Source organism: Chelonia mydas, chromosome 4 (genome assembly GCF_015237465.2).
Source record: "Chelonia mydas isolate rCheMyd1 chromosome 4, rCheMyd1.pri.v2, whole genome shotgun sequence".
Taxonomy (NCBI): domain Eukaryota; kingdom Metazoa; phylum Chordata; order Testudines; family Cheloniidae; genus Chelonia; species Chelonia mydas.
The window spans coordinates 32,231,102-32,254,137 of record NC_057852.1 but is presented as its reverse complement, the minus strand read 5'-3'; the positions used below and the strand labels follow the sequence as shown (position 1 = coordinate 32,254,137).

General features: G+C 38.1%; 1 protein-coding gene across 10 annotated transcripts in view; it reads left to right on the top strand.

The window, feature by feature from the left end:
* The window catches only part of TBCK (TBC1 domain containing kinase), a 181,165-nt gene that overhangs the window by 44,978 nt on the left and 113,151 nt on the right, over nt 1-23,036 (top strand). For 8 of the 10 annotated variants that reach the window (XM_043545291.1, XM_007054394.4, XM_043545292.1 and 5 more), the window contains 9 exons: nt 7,361-7,475; nt 9,235-9,308; nt 11,868-12,009; nt 13,042-13,102; nt 14,988-15,049; nt 15,845-15,906; nt 17,291-17,439; nt 18,643-18,781; nt 21,118-21,217. In XM_043545291.1, coding sequence (XP_043401226.1) covers nt 7,361-7,475; nt 9,235-9,308; nt 11,868-12,009; nt 13,042-13,102; nt 14,988-15,049; nt 15,845-15,906; nt 17,291-17,439; nt 18,643-18,781; nt 21,118-21,217 — 904 coding nt within the window. Of the gene's footprint in view, nt 1-1,573; nt 1,681-7,360; nt 7,476-9,234; nt 9,309-11,867; nt 12,010-13,041; nt 13,103-14,987; nt 15,050-15,844; nt 15,907-17,290; nt 17,440-18,642; nt 18,782-21,117; nt 21,218-23,036 lie in introns of all 10 variants that reach the window. The other 2 variants (XM_027833649.3, XM_043545293.1) reach the window with 2 other exon arrangements.

Sequence of the window (23,036 nt, the reverse complement as noted above, 5' to 3'; positions counted from 1 at the left end):
TAGGCAATACTTGCTCATGGTATGATGATGTTGGTGAACAGTCTCCCAGAAAAAGTAGAATTCTGTCCCTTGAGGAACTTAAAAATAGATTGGCTTAAGCTGCAGTGTATGTTCTGGAGGGAATACCCTGCATTGGCTGGATGATCTAATGGGTGTCATCTTTTTATAAATATATATGCAGAATGTCTTCATATTTAATCACGTGCCATAATGGTAACTGTACAAAACGTGGCACATCTTTTTAACACACCAATTTCGTTGTTAAACAACTTTTAAGATCCACAATCCATTTTACTTCCCAGAAGCAAGGTTTCATGGTAGGCCGGAGTGTTCAGTAATATCATTCTTGTCTCTCTTGTAGTATGATGCCCAAGTGGAAAAAAAAGTTTTAAGGCTTTCCAAAGACGCTTTAGTTGTAGTTTGTGTACTGACAATTTATCTTGTTGGTATCAACATCGGTAATGGCCTTCTAAGCAAGAACAATACTTTTAGATTAATTCTGAAATATTTTTTTTACATGGTTATAGAAGGTGGTAAATTCAGAAGCAACTTAGTGACTTAAGATCACAAGTCCCATTAGAAGTCTCCTCCTTGCCCCCTTAGGAAAGGGAAACCATGGGTGACCTTCACCTGACACCCTAACACGTGGTCTTTAAAGGCCTCCATATCTTAATTTATGCATCTTCGATCCCCCTCGCTAGTCCTTCATATATCCTCCCACATGTGCGTACAAACTTCAAGACAGCAGTTCTCAAACTGTAGGGTGGGCCTCCCAGGGGAGGCACGGGAATGTGTTAAGGGAGGCAGGAGCTATGTGTGGTTTTTTTTGTTTGTTTGTTTTTTTTAAAGAGCTCTGGCTGTCAGTCCCATGTGGCTGGGGCTTGTGCAGAAGGGTTGAGAACACCTGGGAGGCGGGGATAAAGGAGACAACCAGAATTCCACCTTTCCGGGGCCAACAGCCAGAGCCCCGTCATCTGGGCTCGGGCTGTCCTCCCCCGCTCCCCCTCAGTTCCTCACCAGGAGGCGGTTCAGGCTCTCCTTCCTGCACCCCCCCACCCCCAATCACTCATTTGCAGGTGGCGGGGCTCTGGCTGTCAACCCCAGGGTGGCAGCAGCAGCACAGAAGTAAGGGTGGCAATGGGGAATTCGGTCTGCTGTGAAAAATTATATTGATGAATATCACTTTTCACGTTGCCACCCTTACTTCTGTGCTGCTGCTGGCACGGCGCTGCTTTCAGAGCTGGGTGGCAATAGATGTACTGGGGGGGGCGGGAGCATAAATTACTACAGACACAAAGAAGTCAAATAAGTTTGAGAACCACTGCTTTTAAGAGAGGCTGGTAGAGATCTTCATAATATGGTGGTACTTATTTCTTATCTGCTTTGATGAGCAATGAAGTGGTTGACATGATGATATTAAAGTATCACACTTGCTAAGTGAGCATCCATTAAAATGCATGGGGCAGTTTACACCATGGAGCTATTGTTTCAAACTCTCTGCAAATTTGGGCAGACCTCTCTTTATAAATTACATTTGTTTCGTGTTTTGAAGCTTTCTCTATGTCTGTAATAGCTAAAGACTTTGGAACAGCGGTACTCTGGACAAGTACCGCTTCTCAGGCCTCTCCCCATCCTGAGGAACACTGATGTAGCCCAAGTCATCTTATTCACTTGGAGCAAGTAAGTAGATGCTTACTAAGGAATCAAATGTGACTAAAACCCGTTACCATCAAAGGTGTAATGCAAGGTCAGTGGGATCTCCAGGTGGCAGTGTAAGTTGGGAGGGTGCAGCTTGTGCACCCAATGGTGGAACAGTTCCATTAGTACCTAGAGAGACTTGGAAGGACCCAAACCAATCTGAGGAGGCTAGACGCATCGCTAGCCTGAAGCAGTTCGCTTGGGGAGCACAAGGACTGCTGTTGTGCCCAGCCTTATGTCGGTGCATAAAGTGCCTCTTCTGCCCATTTCTCACTCACTTGCAATCATTCAAGTTTGCATACGATTGTCAGGCTAATAGCAGTTAAACGTAAATCATAGTGGTAATAACCACAAGCAATACTCTTTCCTAAAGAAGGGTATCTGATATGCACAGCATTATTAATTTTGGTAATAGAGTATTTGTTTACTTATGGAAGATGTGCATATTCTGTTTCTCGGTGACCATTGCACTGAGATGCTATGGTGATAGCTTTTTGGCTACTGGGATGCAGTGGAATTTGAATTGATTATTTTTTTTCACCATTTAAAGGTTGATCAATATGAAAAGCAAATGTGCTCATATTTTTACGTATACATTTTTAATCCATTTTGTCAGTCAATGAAACTGCAGAGATCAGGATGGCAGACCTTCTCTTTTATGTTTAAAAACAACGAGGAGTCCTGTGGCACCTTAAAGACTAACAGATTTATTTGGGCATAAGCTTTCGTGGGTAAAAAAAAAAAAAAATCACCTCTTCAGATGCATGGAGTGTATGGATGTTTATCCATGCATCTGAAGAAGTGGGTTTTTGACCACAGACTAACACGGCTATCCCTCTGATACTTTTATGTTTAATCATTCTGGAACTGTGTTTAATGACAGAAAAATCTGAAGACATTTTCAGGCATTCTTGGAGTAGTTTTGTGGCCACGCTTTTACCCATTCTGTGTGGTCACTCAATTCAAGAATGATAGGTGTGCAGCTGAGGCCCTCTAGTGTAACAGTTGAGCATATCTTTACTCAGGCAGATACCCATTTAAGAAATTTATTTCAAATGCAGTCATTCTAAGGCCCTCTGGTCAAGGGACCACCTTGTCCTACAATGTGTCTGATGACCTATTAAGAGAGACAAGGCAGGTGAGGTAATGTTTATTTATTGGACCAACTTCTGTTAGTGAGAGAGTCAAACTTTTGAGTTCTTCTTGACATCTGGGTGACTTACTCTGAATGTCACAGCTAAATACAAGATGGAACAGATTGTTTAACAGATGGTTAATACATTTTCCAAGGGACCATTCAAAGTGAAGTGGTTAGTTAGCCCCCAGTCGGAGGAGGGAAAGGAAGGAATGGGGAGCTGCTGGCAGAGGGGCCGGGGGTTGTGTCAGTGGGTTTATATACATTGTTGTAATAAGCCATAAATCCAGTCTCTCTATTCAGTCCATAATTTTTAGTGTCTAGCAAAGGTATGAATTTAACTTTAATATAAGGTCCCAGGCTTATCTTTTAAATGTGTTGTGCAGGTTTTCTTTGAGGTTGAGTACTAATAGGTTGGATGTAGAGAGATCACTTTGTGATCTCTCCATATATATATCCACAGATAATACGGTGTTTTTGTCTTTTATCATTTTCCTGTGTGAATTCATTTGAGAGCATAGTGATTATCAGGTTTCATCCCTGCAGTTGCTGTTTGAGTATTTAGTGCACTGTTTGAGGTAAACCACATGTTTTTATAGGCATGGGAAGGAGCAAATTGATCTTGAAAGGTGCGTTGTGTGGGGTGTCGATCATTGTAGCAGTGGAGATAAGTCTATAGGTTTTGCATCTGTTGTTCTGGCAGAGTCTGGTGCCCCTTTGAGATGGTGTGTCCTGGTCTGTGGGGAGCTTGTTTCTGATGATGAACTTGGAGAGGTTGGGGGTTGTTTGAAGGCCAGAAGAGGGGGTTCAGGAAAGATTTCTTTCAGGATGGGGTCTCCATTGAGTATGGGTTGTCATTGTTTGATGATACCCTGTTTGGGTTCCAGTGTGGGATGGTAGGTGACAACTAAGGGTAGGCGGTTGAAGGGGGGTTTATTCCTTGTATTGAAGCCGGTTCTCTCAGGGTATTTGGGTGACCTGTTCCATGGTGCGATCTACTTTTCTGTGGATCATCCTTGTTTGGTAAAGGTGATTTTGAATGTGTTACAGTGTATATCCTGGTCTTTCTCCTTGGAGCATATTCTGTGGTATCTGAGTGCCTGGCTGAAGATAAGATTTCTTGGGTAGCTGTTCATTGCTGAAGCAGATCGTGGTGTCCAGGAAGTTGATGCTGGTATGTGAGTGTTCCAGAGAGAGTTTAATGGATAGGTGGTGGTGGTTGAAGTTGTGGTGAAAATCTATGAAGGAGTTTGTCATCTGTTCAGAGGATGAAAATATCTATGTAGCTCAGGTACATGGTGCGTTTGTCTGCTTTGTAAGATAGATTACCATTCACACCATATCCCTACCTCACTGTGAAACCTTCTACCTGACTGTGAAATCTTCTACCTGCTACTTCATTCTCAGTGTTTTGCTTGATAAATCACTGGTCATCCAAAGACCCCTTCTCTAAAGATATAAACATTTTTAAGCTCTGTTAGAATGAAAGAAGATTTTTAATAGCTTTTATTATGCGTTTTATTATGAGAGCTTAGGAACGACTAGCACACTGAAAATGTGAAGAAACTACTTTTTCAACTATCAACTACATAATGCTAAGTTTTAGTAGTCATATTCCTTGTGTTTATCCCAGGAATGACTAGGAGGGACCTGGTATCCTTACATTGATCAAGCTCTTCGCCCTTGGTGTTCAGGTGGTAGCATTGCTTTCAGAACTGCATTCGTGTATTCGCTACCTTGCACCATTATTAAAAATAAAAATTAAATTAGTGAATCTGAAAGACTTTTGCATGTGGGCCTTGCCCTCTAAATTTAAGGGCCTAACTCTGGTGGTGTCTGTTTATAAACAAGTGTCTGTTGCACCATTATAAAGACTTCATAAATTTAAAATTCCTGTCACACCCAGTAAAGGTAAACATTTTTGCTGGAACTACTTGGGAGACTGAGAATATTCATACATAAAGGAATTTAAATAGCTAGTGCTCTTCTGTTTCCTTTGTTACTAATGAAGATGTCTCTAACAAACCACAGTGTTTTCTTACTCTGTCTGCAATGAAATTTTAAATTTTTATTTATGATGTCCATCTGTTGCTGTGGAACTGCTATGTGACTTCACTGGTTTAAAACTGTTATTAGCAACATCTAAGTGTGTATCTTAAACAAGAGGCTCACCTTGACAATCAGCCAACCTGGGACATGCTGGTTTTGTTTTTTTGTTTTTTTTAAAATCATGGACAGGCCCTGAAATGTGGATATTTGTTTGGTTTTTGTTTTCATCTAAAGTCTAGAACAGGGGTTCTCAAACTGGGGGTCGGGACCCCTCAGGGGGTCACGAGGTTTTACATGGGGGCTCGCTAGCTGTCAGCCTCTATTCCAAACCCTGCTTTGCATCCAGCATTTATAATGGTGTTAAATATATAAGAAAGTGTTTTAATTTATATGGGGGGAGGGGGGAGGGTCGCACTCAGAGGCTTGCTATGTGAAAGGGGACACCAGTACAAAAGTTTGAGAACTACTGGTCTAGAAAGTTTGAGTGGCCAAACAGTGTGAGAATTTATTCAAAATAAAAATAAATAAATTATCGGAATCTGGAAGACTTGCATCTGGGTCTTGCCCTCTAAATTTAAGGGCCTAACTCTGATGGTATCTCTTTATAAACAAGTATCTGTGCAGAGGGCTAGCGAAGAGCAATCTGTTTATCATTCTGATGTTTTTCATGGTTTTTGACCAGACAGTTGTGGAGTGTGTGTGTGTGTGTGTGTGTGAGAGAGAGATATTCTTTTTTACTGGAGGGAAGGCAATAAGAGTCTATTAAAGCTGTCACAGTAATTGGTAACTCTCTTGGGGTGCAAGCACATGTTGGAGTGACTACTTTAAGTTTCACTATTATATCCACGGAGAAAAATTGCACAAAACAAGGATCAGTTTTAATGCAGTTATTTTTATTTTTTAAAGGTGAGGTGAGTGTGCTACATACCGTTTTATAGGCACGTAAACTATGCTGTATCCTGCAGATTCCTGACAAGTTCAACACCGTAGTGTATGGGTGCCGTAGAACATTTGTTCAAATTAAATCTGTCCAGGGAGGCTGGCAGCAGCACTAGTCTATTTTGTTGCAAGTGAGATTAGTGTGCTAGTTCATTTTCAGTTCCTTGTGGGATAATACTGTTAATAATATGTGGGATAATATTGCACAGAATTCAGTACAATTTGTCATTGATGTCAGCCTCTCCTTAAGGGGATATTGATGGCTAAGGCAAGATGGAGAATTTGTACTTTGAATACTGAGGATTTATAAATGGCACTTAATATACGAGGTACATACTACAGTATTATAACCTTATCCCCTTTCTGGAAATGGAGTACTCTAGTTATCTGCGTCTCAAGTAATTGCAGTGATCACTGTGTTTTTTCCTGCCCTCTGTGCTACCAGCTTAGAAAATATGCTGTCTCTCACTCCAGTTGGAGGAGTGTGCTAGTACTGTTACTGAAGGAGTAATGTTTTTTATTCCCCTCTTGTCAGGCTAACCATTTTGATACACCTTGTGTACCACCTCCATTAAACCTGGGGGAATTCCGTCTTCCAGCCACTTGAATTTATTTCATTGGTACATTTTGGAGGTAAATTCTAAAGTAGAGTTGGTAATACCATGTAGGAGGAACTGTCTCTGGCCAAGGGCAATTATATGAAGGGGTGATTAAGAGTTCGCGGGGGTGGGGAGTGCACAGCATTCAGAACAAATCCTTCAGTCTGAGTATTAAGAATATGAGAATCAAAAGATTAAGGAATTAATCTAGCTTCAAGTAGAATATGGGAATGAGCTGCAAGATGGAGTAATTAGCTGACTTTCTGGATGCTGCTATATACCCGACTTCTCCTGGCATTATCTTTGTTTTTCCTCGCCCTCTCCCCAATATAATTGCCCTAGCTCAGACACCGTCCTATTATACACCTACTTTATCCCAGCAAGCTTGCTTTGCACCTCTTGCTTGTGTTCCCTACCCTAGCTGATCAACTATTTACCTTCCCCTCCTACCTCTACCCTCACTGATGCTTGTGATATGCTCCAGAATGTTCTGAATACTAGTTTTTTGGTGACTGAAACTCCCCCCCCCCCACCTTTGGTGAAGAATTAGTGCTGCTGTTAGATGTGAAAGATAAACTGGCTGAGGAAATCTGGTGACATCAACTAAACTACAACTAGGAAGCAGCAAACAAACGTAACTGAACAATATGAAAAAATATATTTTGGTTTTGCTTATTTAAACTTTGCCTCAGATTGGGAAAGAGATTTGCAAGCTCCTTATGAAGCCTAAACTTTGCAAGTGTGGAGGATGGTGTGGAAAAAAAATTGCCCTGATGCAAATAATCCCCGCTCACAAAAACTTCATCAGATGAGAAGGAATAGCTCAATTAGAGTAGCAGTGTAACAAAAGGAAATCAAATCATCGGTGTCCATAACTTACATACTTATTTGCGATTTTTTTAAAAAGGAAATGGGTACAGAATGTTGTTTTATTTTGCAGCTTTTCAAGGATTTTATGCATAGCATTTGAGGTATTGCAGGGTTTGCAATATATGAACAAACATGGAATGGTCCACCGAGCACTCTCCCCTCACAATATTCTCCTGGATCGAGAGGTAAGGCTACTGGAATATCCTATTAAGCAATCAAAGTTAGTGCCACGTTGTACATTTTGGGGCCTGGCCAGTGAGAAATAGCGTGGGATCCTTCTGGATGAAATTTTTCTATAATTGAGACATTTTTACAGTCAAAACAACAAGTGTTCTCAAAATGTATAGAATTTCAGATGTGTTTACAGCTTTGTCTCTTTTTTCCACATCTCCCAGCCCAGGCTTTTTACCCTTTGTCTTTTTTTTTTTCTTTTTTTTAAAGGAAGTTGTACAATTGTGACTTTTTTTTTGTATTGGCATTCCTAGACCTTCTTGACTACCGCTGTAGGATAATTTAACCTTTAAGTGTAGTTGTGGGTAATGCTGCGTATATCTCCTCCCCTCTCTCTCTCTCGCGAACAGAATTTAGTATTTGCTTTTTAAATGGTGGTTTATTTGTTTCATAATCTAAGTGGATCAGTACAATCCCAAATTCTGATCATTCTCTCTCATCTGTCACAGATTTTCTAGTTTGCAGAAAGGAATATAGATGCCATGCACAAAAAGCAAGAAAAACATAAGGATGTAGTCAGAGCAGTCACATCAGTGCACTGAAACTAAGGAGCCTAATTGTGCTTTTTTTTTTAAACTCCTCTTTAAAGGAGCCAGATAGTAATGCGGCTACCAGTATCTCTCATCTCAAATCCTACCTTTGCAATAAAGTGGGAAAGGGAACAAGCAGAAACACTTTTGTTGTTCTGTTTCCTTGCTTTGGGTAAATGACATGTATTTCAATTTGGTGAAAACTGAGTTAATAGAAAATGAAATCCCTGAGGAACAAAAATACTCAGGATTTTAAGATGATATTAAAGACTTAAAATAGATGACAGGAGACGGGGAGCTGGAGAGAGCAGTTACATGGACTGTTAAAGGGTTGATTTCCACCCCCCGCCCCTTAAATTGCTTAAAAACCTGATGTGTTGTAGTCTTCACCCAGACATCAAAGCCATTTGGGTGCAGCCTAACTTGTGACCATGGTAAAATGAGAGTTTGTATGTCAGGCTTGGGCCTGCAGTTATTTCTTTATAACTAAATAACCCCGGAAAACCTGGCTTTATATTGGGAGTGTTAATGTAACCTTCTCTAAAGCAGCACAGATGTCACTGCTCTGACTTCAGAGAGGAAGGAACTGTGGTAATGTATAGGGGTAATATGCAGAAAATGTTCTTCTAACATCATTATGGATGGGAGACGAATGAAAAGGAATGAGTTAGTGCTTGAGAGGAGGCTGGTAATGAAAGTTAGGTATGGAATTAATGGGAAGGGAGGAAGGAGAGGGACTGAATAAATGAAGTGATAAATGGAATGAGGGAGAAGAGAAGAAAGAATGCACTCAGATTTTTAAACCTGAGTAGAAGTAGTTGGGAAAAAATGTGGTTTGGATGCAAGAAGAAAAGAATGAAGGAACATTGCTTATGACTGCACAGAAAGAAAGGAAACTTAGCTTAATATTCTTTTAGTGTGGTGTGCATTTTATTTCCCACACAAGTAAAGGCTCTCATTAATTTTCAGTAAAGTTTTGTCTGCATATAGGAATCGGGACCTGAGAAGCTAGGTTTTGTATTTTTTAAAAACACTTGGGACACATAGAAAATGTCAGTCTCCAGCTCTTTCTGACACTCATCAGGTTGCTAGCACAATTTAAAAGAATTTATATATTTTTAATTTTTTCTGTGGCTTATGTAATATGTAGAGTTCCATTGCTAATATATTTTTTGTTTTATAGGGACATATTAAATTGGCTAAATTTGGACTATACCACATGACAGCTCATGGTGTTGATGTTGATTTTCCTATAGGGTAAGGATACATACATGCAAGATAGACATCTTAGGCATTGTATATTTGATAGTAAATTGTTGGGCGCACGCATTGAAATGTATGAAAGCTTGCAAGGAAAGATTAAACATTAGTTAAAGGGAAATATTCCCTTGGAACTTTTTTTAATCTGTAACTCTGTGTGCTTCGTACTTTTGGGTGAGTGAATAAATAATTCATTTTGAAGAAAATGTTTTTGAGTCACTTCAACCACCTCAGTTGTCATTGGTTCCTGGAGTCTGAGGTGCTAAACATGGCTGGGCCTGTTGCATTAACATGGTTGGGAACCAGGGATCTGCAGCTTGGAGATCCAATCTAGGAGTGGTTTGACCACAGGATTCTATCCAATGAGAGGTGCAGGAAACCACCCCTGTCAGCTGAGGGGATACTCTTCGGAGGGACTAAAAGGAGTTAAGATGCAGTTCTCTCTGTAACTGTGACACCTAATAAGAGTCAAAGAGGAAATGGGTACATATATGGATAACAAGAATATCCAGATAATACAATTACAAAGTTTTGGCTTAACCTAACAACTAATTATTAGAGGTTAGATTTATGTTTGTGGAGACAGATTATACCACATATGCCTTCTGTGGGATTCTTACACACTTTCCTCTGAAACATCTGTTGGTGGCCACTTTCAGACACAGTGGCCCTCTGGTCTGATCCACTGTGGCAGTAGTTATATTCCTTTGTAGAAGTTGTTAATGTGACATCTACTTTCAGCCCCCAGATAGTATAATTATGAGCCTGGTATGCAGGCCAGACACAGGAAATGGGTAGAAAATGAATAACAAAACTTTTACAAAATCAGAGTACACCAAGAAATGCAAATACATAAAAGAGAATGAAATTAAATAATACTTACAAACACCCATTCAAGTTATAGCTGAATGCAACATGCTTAAATTTATTCATTTGGGGTGTCCAACCTGAGATGCCTGAATGGGATCACATTGGGGTGTCTAACTGTAATAGAAACAATGTAGGTAACTATAATTAAGGAATTTTTTTCACCCACAGTTTCATCATTTTTTTTTCAAACACAGAGTTTAAAAAAAAGTTAATTAACAATACAATTTTAAACTTTAGCCTTTTGAGAGTAACTGTGATGGCAAGGCAAATCTCACATAATTTCACCACCATTTAGCCAAATACTTTAACAATAAACCAGTTGGTCAGCTTAAATAAACCGCAATTTCTAGTTCTAAAAGTGTCCTTAGATATTAAGATTTAAGTTACTTTTAACTTGCCTAAAATTTATGTTTTGATCATCTGTAAATTTATTTTGGTCCATTTTTATTTTTTTCCATGTTACTTGATCACTTCATTTTTCTGGGTAATGTTTCATGTATTGATGTGCCCATGAGTGAGAAAAAGATATCTTGATGTTGTCCACTATTAGTTCTCCTTCCCCAATAAGTAGTGGTCCTCTGCTTTTCCTTATCTTTCTCTTACTCCTAATATATGAATATAACTTCTTTTATGCCCCTTGGTATGTGTAATTCATTTTGTGTCTTAGCTTTTCTTTGTCCCAACATACTGGCATTATTCTTTTGGACTCATCTTTAGCAATTTGTCTATGGTCCTCTACCTTCAGATTTGCAACCAATTCCTCTTTGCGTGAGGAGGGCTGCCCCCCTGGTTGCTTCTTCCGTGTTCACATTCCAAGAACCTATTGTTTCAAAATCTTTTGTAGTTCCCTGTAAGTGAGAGAACGGTTTCTTCAACTTCTGAATTATATTGGTCCTCAAAGTTTTATGGTCTCATTCTCTGTTGCCCCCTTGTTTTTTCCCCTTTGTCCTTATTAGTAACTTCCTCTATATGTATCTCTTTTTGTACACACAAAATGAAATTGTTTCGCTTCTGTAGTCAGGCTTCTTTTGACGCCTTGTAATCTTTGGGACATTTTTTAACTAACAATGGACCTTTGGCTTCTGCAGCTACATACATCAGCAGCTATGGCCTCTCTACCCCAAAAAGTTGACTTCTCAGTTTTAAGTATTGTACTATCTATGGCTGATTCATACTGAACAAGCTTTAAATGGAAAAAAATTAAGATGAGTTGTTGAGGCCATTGTTGTTTTTTATTTGGTTTATTTTCCATCTGTTGCTAAATTAACTTAAAAGTTGTTTGATGGCTATGAACTAAATATTGGGAATGATATAACATTATAAAGAAATCAACAAGGAAGAACACATACTGAAAAAGCACTTGTAATATTAGGTTAAATACAAGCATATGGTAAAGTTTAATGAACATTTTCTGTGTTGTGTAGGACACTTTTTTTTTTAAATGTTGCTACCATTCACTCCTCACAAAAAACACTTGTATAAAGGAAAAAATGGATTTTTCATATAGTAGATATTACAGTAGCTCTGTCTGCACAGTTTGACCTACTATGCTTTCTGGGCATTCTAAGTTGCTGTGCACTTTTAGTGAGTTTGCTTTTATCCAGTTTTTTTTCAGTACAAGAACTTATTTTGACTAGTGTAATTGACAAATGTCTTAATGTACAAATTCTTGTTGCATTGTTATAGGTACCCATCATACCTGGCACCTGAAGTAATTGCACAGGGATTTGTCAAACCTAGTGACCACACTCAGTGTGAGAAGCTGCTGCCCTCTGGCCCTAAATCAGACGTGTGGTCTCTTGGTATTATATTATTTGAGCTTTGTGTGGTATGTTACTGAATAATTCTTGTGTGTTTTTATTATATGACACTTAGTGAAGAATTTTGTATACATGTGTTTTCACTTCGTACCTATGTCAACTCAAGAAAAGCTGTTTTGCAAGTAATGGTTAAATTAACAATAACTATTCAGTGGATACTAACGATGCTTACTATTAGAGCATATCACTGGGAAAACTCATCCTGTTACCAAAGCATTGAGTTCCTGTAGGGTGTCATGGATTTAAACAGAAGGTGTTGCCTGTTGGCTCGGTGACTTCAGATAAATTCCAGCTACTTAGTTTTCACTAACTATACATGATAAACTGGACTTCTTTATCACAAAGATGATGATGTACTATTATTCAGACAGTAAAAATGTTTGTCTTTAATCTTATTACATTAAACAGAATTTAAGTTATCTGAATTGCATTGTCAGGGCAGTGGAATCCAATGGTTAGAACAAGCCATTGGAAATCAGGAATCTTAGCTTCGGTTTCCTGCTTTGCTAACTTGCTCTGTGACCTCAGACAAGTTATTTAACCTCTTTGAATTGCTTCCTCCTGTGTAAAATTGGAATAACATTAGTTGAAAGCCACTACATTAGAGCAAACTATGACTATTTGTCATAGACATTAAAAACTAAATCTTAATTGTAGTTGTTCATAGTGATGTGAAAGATTACACAATATTTCCATGGTAATGTGTGTGGTTTTTAAAATCCTATTCTTTTTGAGTTAAAGAAAAAAATCAAATACATTAAGAAAGCTCATTCACCTCCCTGAATTTACTTCCTGTTTTAAAAAACAGCAACCCCAAAAGGTAAACAAACAAAAATAAACCTTACAGTCATGATAGTGGAATGGTAGCTTTGCTATAGTTAAGGTTGAGAGTTGCTTACCGTCTGACAGCTAACTTTTCTAAGAACTCTAAAATCTACATGCTGACTCTGATTTTCTTTATATATACCTAAAGTTGCACTGGGCATGTATTTGTGACAGATTGACATTTAACTGTTGACATAATTTTCTATTCCATTTAGGGTAGAAAACTGTTCCAGAGCTTGGATATAGCTGAAAAACTAAAACTTCTGCTTACATTAGGTGAGTGACCTAAATGTAAGTACAGGGTTCAGTGTTGGTCTTCCTAACTTCCCAAATAAGTCTGTAACTAGGGCGATAAGTAAGCTCAGGATTCACAGGCCTAAGATAAATTAATTTTGGAGATGCAATTTTGGAAAGATCATGGGCATCTAGCAGCTTCACTTGAGCTGGTATAGGGGAGCAGCAGCAACTGCGTGCCAGATATGCACAGCAAAGGAGCATTGTGCTTGTAGTGTGTTGAATGAGTGGTGAATGGTGGGGTAGAGGAGGAGTTGCTGAGAGGAGCCAGTTCTGATGGTTATTTGTTACTTGGTATGAACAAGTCAAGAACACGGTCTCTGTGCCAAAGATATAAGTATGCAAGACACTAAACAGATAAAGGATTGAATGGAAAGATAACTGTTCAGGCAGTGACAGGCATGTCTTGCTAGTTCCAGATTCTTTTTCTTATAGTCCTTCTTTTTTTTAATTTATCAACAGTGCTGTAGACATGGAGGTGTAAGCGTGATTTGAATGAGACGAGGCTCGTAGAAAGACTAGCAGTTTTTGAAATGCCATTCAAGCTTCTTTAAAAAGAAAGACCTGCTGCAAAGTAGTGCTGCGACAGACTGGCCTGGGAACGATCAAGTGTGAGGGAAAATAGGCAGGTCCTCAAATTGAGACCTGAGGACGCATGTTAAATTGGTCTAAAGCTGACTGCAGTACCTGTAAGGTTAACTACTGTTAACGCAAATATGCTTTTTCTTCAACAAATTGTTTTCTTTCGAAATCTCTCACTATTTTGAATAGTTATTAGATCACAAAATAAAACCCATGGAAGCTGTCACTGTTTGAGAATGCACCTGTATTCCTCTTCACCATGGTCCACTCCAAGAGAGCCTAGTCAGGTCTCTATCCTTTACCTGTCTTTGAGCTGGGTTTTAAGACAGCCCAGGTCCCTGTCTTACACTGATATCCCCAGCAAGTCAATTTGTCTAAAGGCCAGCACCTGTGCTTTGCTTTCTCCCTGAGGATTATGAACAGTGTATTGTGGGCAGTGACAAGTTACCACACTGTTCTTTCTAAATAAGCACATTTATTCTTAAGGTGAAAGTATTATGAAGAAAGCATAATAAAAACAATACACAGACTAAACACACACTAAATATATCAGGAGGCACCTGGCAGTCTTATGGAGCTCAAGGAGGCCGAAGACTGTCCAATTCTTCCTCAAGGATCCGGGCCCCCATTGGACAGCAGGTCCTGTTGGTGTGTAGGATCAGAAGGAAGGTCCTGAGTCAGTTTAAACACAGCCGTTTTATGCCAAAAGCCTGTTGGTCTCCAGAAAACCCAATCTGAGCCAGTATATGCAAGCCTCCCCAGGCCATGGTTTCTCTCTGGAGGTGTTTACAGACTAAGTGATTCACCTTAACCACCCTCCCATACACATACTGTCTATGGTTCCCAGAAGAGTTGTGGTAAACCTCACACAGTGGAGGGGATTCATGGGATATTTCATGGGATTCCTGTTTTTAAAGGAAAAAAACCTAGAAATTGTAAAGCTCTCAGATGCTATTATGATGAGCCATCATAAAGCCAACGAGGAGTCCAGTGGCACCTTAAAGACTAACAGATTGATTTGGGCATAAGCTTTTGTGGGTAAAAAACCCACTTCTTTAGATGCTTATGCCCAAATCAATCTGTTAGTCTTTAAGGTGCCAACAGACTCCTCGTTGTTTTTGTGGATACAGACTAACACGGCTATCCTGCTGATACTTGAGATAAAGCCAATCAGTAAAATAAATACTTTAAGAAATTGGGAGGAGAGGAAACTTTCTTTGTGTCTTTTTAAACAGTAACACTTTTTCACTATAACCTTTCTTCTTCCTACTGTTCTATTTTATAGGCTGCATGGATGACATTGTAATCGTATTAGCTGAAGAACATGGTTGTCTGGACATTATTAAGGTTGGTGAACTAGTCTACTCATCAGTGTTTTCTTAACTGAAATTATTTGTTTTGTACATTTTATGGGATACTTTTTTCTTCTTTGCTGAAGTGAATTCAGTCCAAAAGATTTGTTACTTATTTGATTACTTTGATTTCCATAGTATTTTTTTACTATAGTGACAGTTTAGACTTTAGATGCTGAAATACGTAGGGCCATCACTATTCAGAAGACCTCCATCCTTTCCCAAAATTACTGACAAGCCAAATAAAATGTAGACAATACTTTTCAGACTCTCATGATACATTAGTAGAAGACCCAGTCTTCAAGTGATGCAGATTTTTAAAATCTGGTTTTGGTGTTGTAATGACTGGTGGGCTAATCCGCGATGCTGTAATAATTCTATTGGTATATAATTACACAGCTGAGTCCAGATTTTCAAAAGCAACTAGTGACTGTGGGTGGCTCAGTTTTGGGGTGTCTGGACTGAAAAACTATAAAGGGGTGGAATGATTTTTTTTCAAGGGGCGAGAATGCCCCATGTTTTGAGGCTTCTGAAATTGGACACCCAAAATTACTAGTCAGTTTTGAAAATCTTGGCTTTAATATATTAATTCTGACTTCTAGAACATTTTGTCCAAACTAAAAACTATACTCATGACAGAGTAGCTAAAGCCTTAATAAATATGTAGTTCCATTGACTTCAGTAAAACTACTTACATACTTAAAGTTTTATGTATGCTTATGTGGCTTGCTGGATCAGTGTAGTAGTAATCAATTGTTGACTACTATTTTTTTCACCTTTTATGTTCTAGGAGCTTCCTGAAAATGCCATAGCTCTACTGAAGAAATTCCTTACATTTCAACCTTCCAAAAGGTAAATAGTCAATCCAGACTTACAGGAAATTGAATACTTCTGCTGGGCCTAAAGCAATTAACTAGATGAATCTGAACTGCATTCAGTATTAATATTGACATGAGTTACATAAAAGTGCGTGCATGTGTGCTCATCCATATAGTAATGCATCAACTTATTACTTGTGTACTACTTTCCATCATCATTTAACATTTCTTTTATATGTGTTGGAATAATATATTGTGAGTAAAAAGTGAAAGTATACTGTTAGATTAAACCAGAATTAGAGCACCTGTTGCTGTAATTTTTCCAAACAGGCTTGTGTTTTCCCAGCCCATGACTAAACAGAACAGTACCAAAAATGACCATCCAATAGAGCTGTTTACCATATATGATTGTTTCTTTTAAACTCCAAGAAAAAATATTTGGAACAATTGCATTGCAGGATGAAGCGCAGTGGGTAATTAATCAGAACTGAGACTAATCAACTTTGTTTGGGGAACAGGGGAAATATGCACATTTATGATGCTTGATGTCTAAAAATGAGTTATTTGAATCAGGACTCCAGATTATTTTTATTTTAATAAAAAGTAAAAGACGAGCTTTATTTGTTTAAAAAGGAAAGATTGAATCTTGGTGTTTGGAAGTAAACTATTTAGTCACTTTTAAGTTGACAGGTTTTCCCTCTTTGGAAATTTGAGGTGTTTATTGTAGCTGTACCATAACCAACATGATTGGTAGCATTCTTGGTCTCAGTATATTAGAAAGAAGAGGTGGGTGAGGTAATAACTTTTACTGGGCCAACTTCTGTTGGAGAAAGAGACACAAACTTTCACAGAGCTTACACAGAGCTCTTCTTCAGGTGATCTGAAAAAGAGCTCTGTGTAAACTTGAAAGTTTGTGTGTCTCATCAACAGAAATTGGTCCAATAAATGATACTATCTCATCCACATTGTTTCTAATGTGCACTGGCATGAGTGACCTCTCTTTTAAAAAAACATTTTAAGTAAAGCATAGAGCTACTCACTAACCAAAGGTGAAAAAAGTCTCATTTATGACCAAAAGAACACTGGAATGTCTCATTGCGTTACCTTTGTTAATTAGTTTATATCTTCAGTAAAGACAGAATAGCCTAACTTTGGTTGAGAATGAGAATGCTTGATCATAGATAGGCTGTAAGATGTAGAATATACAGAATTATTGTAAATAAAATGGCTCACAGTGAACTGATTACCATATGAAGCTTTACATTTTGATTTGATTAACAAGAACGTTTCTTTAGTGATATGAGAGTCCACGATCTTACCACTTTTGATTTTTTTATATTAGCTAGATTTTTTTAAAAGGGCTTTACTTTTTTTTTCTTACTGTTCTTTTTTCCACTTTTTAAAATGCTTTACTCAAGGCCAACTCCAGACCAGTTACTGTGTGACAATGTGTTCAGTGAAGTGGCCTCTGTATACCCTCCCTTCCACAAACCTGCCAGTCTGTTCTCCTCCTCTTTGAGATGTGCTAATTTAACTCTTCCAGAGGACATCACTCAGCTGTGTAAAGGTAAAAGTGGGTAGCAGGGATGGGGTGTGGCAGAGAGAAAAGGGAAATAAATAAAATGTTGCCTGTAGAGGACAGAACATGAAGGAATTCATTTTTTTTTTCTGCTTACAGATTGCTAAAGTATTAATATTACATTCTTGTAGCAAGATCTTATTGTTTCCTAATGATTAGTGAGTAGTATTAAGGGCTTATGTGTCTGTGGGGACACTAGAGGACAGAGAGAAGGTGTCTCTGATCTGTGTTCTTTGTTCACTTTATGCATCATCCTCTATAATAGTCACCTATTCATTGTCCTTGATCTGCAGGGTGAGGTTTTTTATGACGTTTTTCAGCATGGTTCTGAGGTGCTGATTATTTTTTTTTTTTTCATATTACTGTGTCGTCATTTGCAGACGGGGCTCCTTGGACATATCATGTGAAGGTTGGCTGTAGCTCCATTATTAAAATTTACATAGGTAGCAGGTGTTGGAAGTAGTGGAAATTAGAGGCTGTTGGCAATTGTTATAAAGCACAATCTGTGTGGGAGAGGCAACATTTATAAAAGTCTATGTTAAAACTTTGCACTTACCCGACAGTATGTTCAAAAGAGATGGGATTTTCTTTTACCCTTGTTTGAAATCCCCACATGAGTGAATGGGCTGCCATTACCCTTTCCGATAAGCTCAGAAGTTTCTTTTTATTTTGGATATTCTTGTTTATTAATATTGTGAAGCTAAAGTTACAATTGTTAAAATTGAAGCTGAAGCCAGTACCAGCATGTGTGTGCTGCATGTAATATTTTGGTAAATTGAGGCTTTTAAATGTGAATCACTGGTTCAATGGTTGCTGTTTACTCTTAGCTCTTTGTATTGTAGAAAAGAAATAAATTTTATATTATGGGTAAAATAAGCAAAAAACACACTTTCACTCAGTGTACTTATCTGACTTGTTCAGTTTTCTGGCACCAAATCAAACTGCAGACATTCTTTCACTTTTTTTTTCGAATGCAAGACAACCCTATAGTGTGTCCAGCTGCCTTTGTCTTCCCATGAGCCTTGCTTTAGGATATTGCAATGGGAAGATCACTTTTCTTCTAACTCTGCAGTAGGCCATATGACCCTTCAAATCTAATCTCTTTCTAACTAAAATGTGTTTAGAATGATTATGAAAAATATGAACTGCTTAAAAAGCTGTAATTCATTTTAATTTGGCTTTTGTTAATAGATGAAGACTCTGACTACCTAGCAGAAAGATCGATTGAAGAGGTGTATTATCTCTGGTGTTTGGCTGGAGGAGACTTGGAGAAAGAACTTGTCAACAAGGAAATCATTCGATCAAAACCACCCATCTGCACGCTCCCCAAGTAAGGAAAGGAAAACACTTCTGGGGATGGAAACATGAGGAAAGGGGTGGACAGAGAAGTGTAATGTTTCAAAAAAAAAAAGTGTTTTTAGAAGTTCCAACTTCTTAGTTTCAGAGAGCAATTTGAAAACAACATCCTGAGCAATAGTAAAAGCCTCAACACTTCCCCATATAAGCTACTATCATTCACTGTTATCCCACTTGATTTTACACCACCCACCCACACTTAATATTGCTTCTGAAAAATTTGCAGGAGTGTCTGGAAGGTTCAAAATACAAATTATCAACAGGCTATAAGATTCCATTTCTTAATCACATGATCCATTTCCAGTATACCATAACACTAAATTATGCTACATTACTCAGTACAAAAAGCTGCATATTTAGTTACTATACAATATAGTAAATTAAAATAAAAACTTGCCAGTTCTGTTTACATTTACATAGACCTACAATTCCATACAGTCAACACATTTCACCAGAGATCGATCAATCATTTTCTTTTCATAAAAAATAATATTCTACTGTGCAGGATTTATGGAATTATGACATAACTTAATGTACCCTGGAACTATATCCTTTTTGAAATCTTTACAATGTGTTTAGGCTCTGGTCCTACAATATAATATAAGTGGGTGGATCCCTGTGCCCATGCAGATCAGATTGCAGGATTAGGTATTTAAGTAATATGTAAAATCAGCTGTGTATTTCCAACAGCATATTTATTTTTACAGAGCAAAAGATAATGACAAAGTTAGGGTTTGGTTGGTGGCATGAGATGAGTGACGTTTTAGTGAGTGCAAAGTAATAAGTACAAAATAACACACACTAGAAAAAATAACCCCAACTATACGTACAAAGTATTTCTTCACACAATGCACAGTCAGCGTGTGGTACATGTTGCAAGAGGATTTGTGAAGACCAAAAGTATAACTGGGTTAAAAAAAGAATTAGATAAGTTCCTGGAGGATAGGTCCACCAATGGCTATTAGCCAAGATGGTCAGGGACACAACCCCATGCTCTGGGTGTCCCTAAACCTCCAATTGCCAAAATCTGAGACTGGATGGCAGGGGATGGATTACTCAGGATCACCCTGTTCTGTTCATTCCCTCTGAAGCATCTTGCACTGGCCACTCTCAGAAGACAGGATACTGGGCTAGATGGACCATTGATCTGACCCAATATGGCTGTTCTTATGAGTGATTATATGACAGCAGATAACTGACTCAGCTCTTTATCTGTTAATTTCCAGAGTTTCAGGGTGGGGAAAGGGGTGGAGAGTGTGTTTAAGCAGTAGAATTTTTGTGATGAAAATCATTTTGTGGGTTAGTTGGCCTCCATTAAAACACACTTCCATCCTTTTGTTTTTAGTCACATTTTTTACATTTAAATGACTTTTTGTATTATTTGGATTGTAATCTCTCTCTCTTTATTTTTTTATATATAAAATATACACACACACACATTTCTGCCTCTGAGTTTAATTGGTCCCATTAATATTTATACTGAAGATGAAATATTTCTTCATTCAATGGGCAGATCCTAATTTCATCTCATTAGTGAGAAGCAAATAGAGAATCTGGTATTATAGATTCATAGTTTCCAAGGCCAGAAGGGACCATTGTGATCTAGTCTGACCTCCGTCCTGTATAACACAGAAAAAAAAAACTACATGGCCAAATGCTCCCAGGATTTGAACCTATGACTTCTGGTGTAGAAGGTGGGAGCCTTACACCTGTGCCCATAGCCTGCCTAGATCCATGTGAACTTAGTTTCTTGAAAATCAGCTCAGTACAGTATGTTCTAAAATACTCATTCTGTTGGATCACCCTCATTTGGATGTATCCATAGTTCTGAAGAATTACCCTGCTACAGCCACACAGATAAACACCTTATAAGATCCTTTTGAATGACAGAGATATTTATTTCCTCCTTCTCTCATAATGCAAGGAGCTCGTGTATTTCCCCCTGTTAATCATGTTGTGTGCAATGATGAGGAACAGAAGGGAATGTTAATCTAGTTCTGTTCTGCTTTGAAGAAGCTGTAAATGGTATTCTAATATGTGTTCAGTATCTAGAAAACATGAGAAATAAGATTTTTTTCATTCAGAATTATTCAAATATTACTAGCTTTTTGCACACTGCTTTTGAAGGCAGTTCAGTGTAGTCAGGAGTACGGTACAGTATAATTCTAGGAGTTAGTGTTTTTTATTTTTGTTGTTAAACAGCTGATTATTGTAGAATTTTGCTCTTTTTGTTTGTTTGTTTTTTAGTATGCGATATTATTATGTCCTTTAAAATAACCAGGAATTGGGGTTCTGTCTTTCTCTTTGAAGCTTTTTGTTTGAAGATGGTGAGAGCTTTGGGCAAGGACGAGATAGAAGTTCTCTCCTAGATGACACAACTGTGATACTGTCGCTGTGTCAACTCAGAAATGTAAGCAAAATGCATTCCCTGCTGCCTAGAGAGAGACAAGGGGGAGAAGGTAGTACCTTTATTGGACCAGCTTCTGTTGGTGAGAGAGACAAGCTTTCAAGCTTACAGAGTGTTTCTTCAGAGCTGGCAAATGTACTCAGAGTGTCACAGCTACATACATTTTACTTTTTACTAAATACATTTAACTGTGACATTCTGTGTACGTTTCCCAGACCTGAAGAAGAGCACTGTGTAAGCCAAAAGCTTGTCTCTCTCACCAACAGAAGTTGGTCCCATAAAAGATACTACCTCACCCATGTTGTCTCTCTAATATCCTGAAACAGACATGGCTAAAACAATACTGCATACCTTCTTAGCTGCTTGTAACTCAATTGCAGAAACAGTTTATATTTGAAAGAATGTAAGAGAACAAGTGCTGCTGTTCTTTCAAAATACCATTTCAGGCATTCTCTTCTGGACATTTGGCTGCTCTGGATCCAGTGGAAAACTCCTTGCCCCAAGTTAATTAGATTCTGAATTAGATATAAAATAAAAAAGAAACCATTTTGTCTGGGAGAAATTACTGAATTGGGTTTTTTTTTGTTTTGTGTGTGCTACTCGGTGCATTATGTTGCAGTAGCTATGTTTTTATGGGGTAATTGTGACATCCAGTGGTGGCTGAAGTTAATAATAAAGAACGAGTTATCTATTTTTGCTTCAGATGATACATCTTTCAGAAGTTTCATTTCTGTCTCAGATCAGCTGACTTTACTAAATGCCATGTTTACTACGGTTGCTGAGTTTCCCATGGTTTAACCTCAGTCTTTGGAAACTTGAAACAAGTCTGCAGCTGTTAGGCAACCGGTTTTAAGAGATCACCTCAAAGATTCCCTCAAAATTACTGAATGTAGTTCTGTTTCACCTCCATTAGAAAACCACATAGATTAAACAATAACTAATCAAATTATTGTTAGGGTGCTTCGGGTGATTGCTGATTCCAGGGTTTACCATATTTCTTACTGAAATGTTATTTTTTCTCATTGTCAGTTTACGTGTTCATTCACATGCGGTTTTTATTTTAGGGTTCTATGTTAACGCTACACAATTGGTATTTTGTATTTAAAGCAATAAATAGTATCCAGTATTAGTTTGAGGGAAGATGCCATACAAAAATTAAATGGATGTTACAAATGGATAACTCAGAATTTTGGTCCATTTTGGCTTGAATCCCTTTACTTTCCAGAGTGTTACAGGAAATGAAGCATGAGGTAATCAAGTCTGTGCACTCCACATAAAAACATGCTGATGAAGCAACAAAACTGCACTATTTTACATTAATACGTGAAAACTGATCAAATAAGTGTTTTATTACAACATGCAGCAACTGCAGTGGGGTGAGTTTCTGGCATATAAAATCAAATATCTGTGCCTACAGATACAAATGCAGTAGTGGATAAATATACAGAGCTTTCATTTTTGAGAGGATACTAGCCTGAATCTTGCTAATCTCTTAGCCAAACTTGCAGTGTTAGTTGAAAGATTTATATTTATCTTTTGGAATCTTCCAAACACAACTCATGGAACAGAGCACAATGATTGTAATAAAAAAAGGATCAGTGATGAGTGAACTGAGACTCTGAACTGCTCTGTCAATCCCCAGGGGAGATGGCACTATAGCTTCAAGTTAGAGATTGACCTGCATAACAGAACACTACAGGGAAGATAGTATTAAACTTTAAGCACATTGAACTGAAGATGTCTATAAACTTCCGTCTCGCCTGCCTGTCACCTTTCCCCAGAACGTCTCTATTACTGTCTGTCTCTCAGATGTCATTACTAA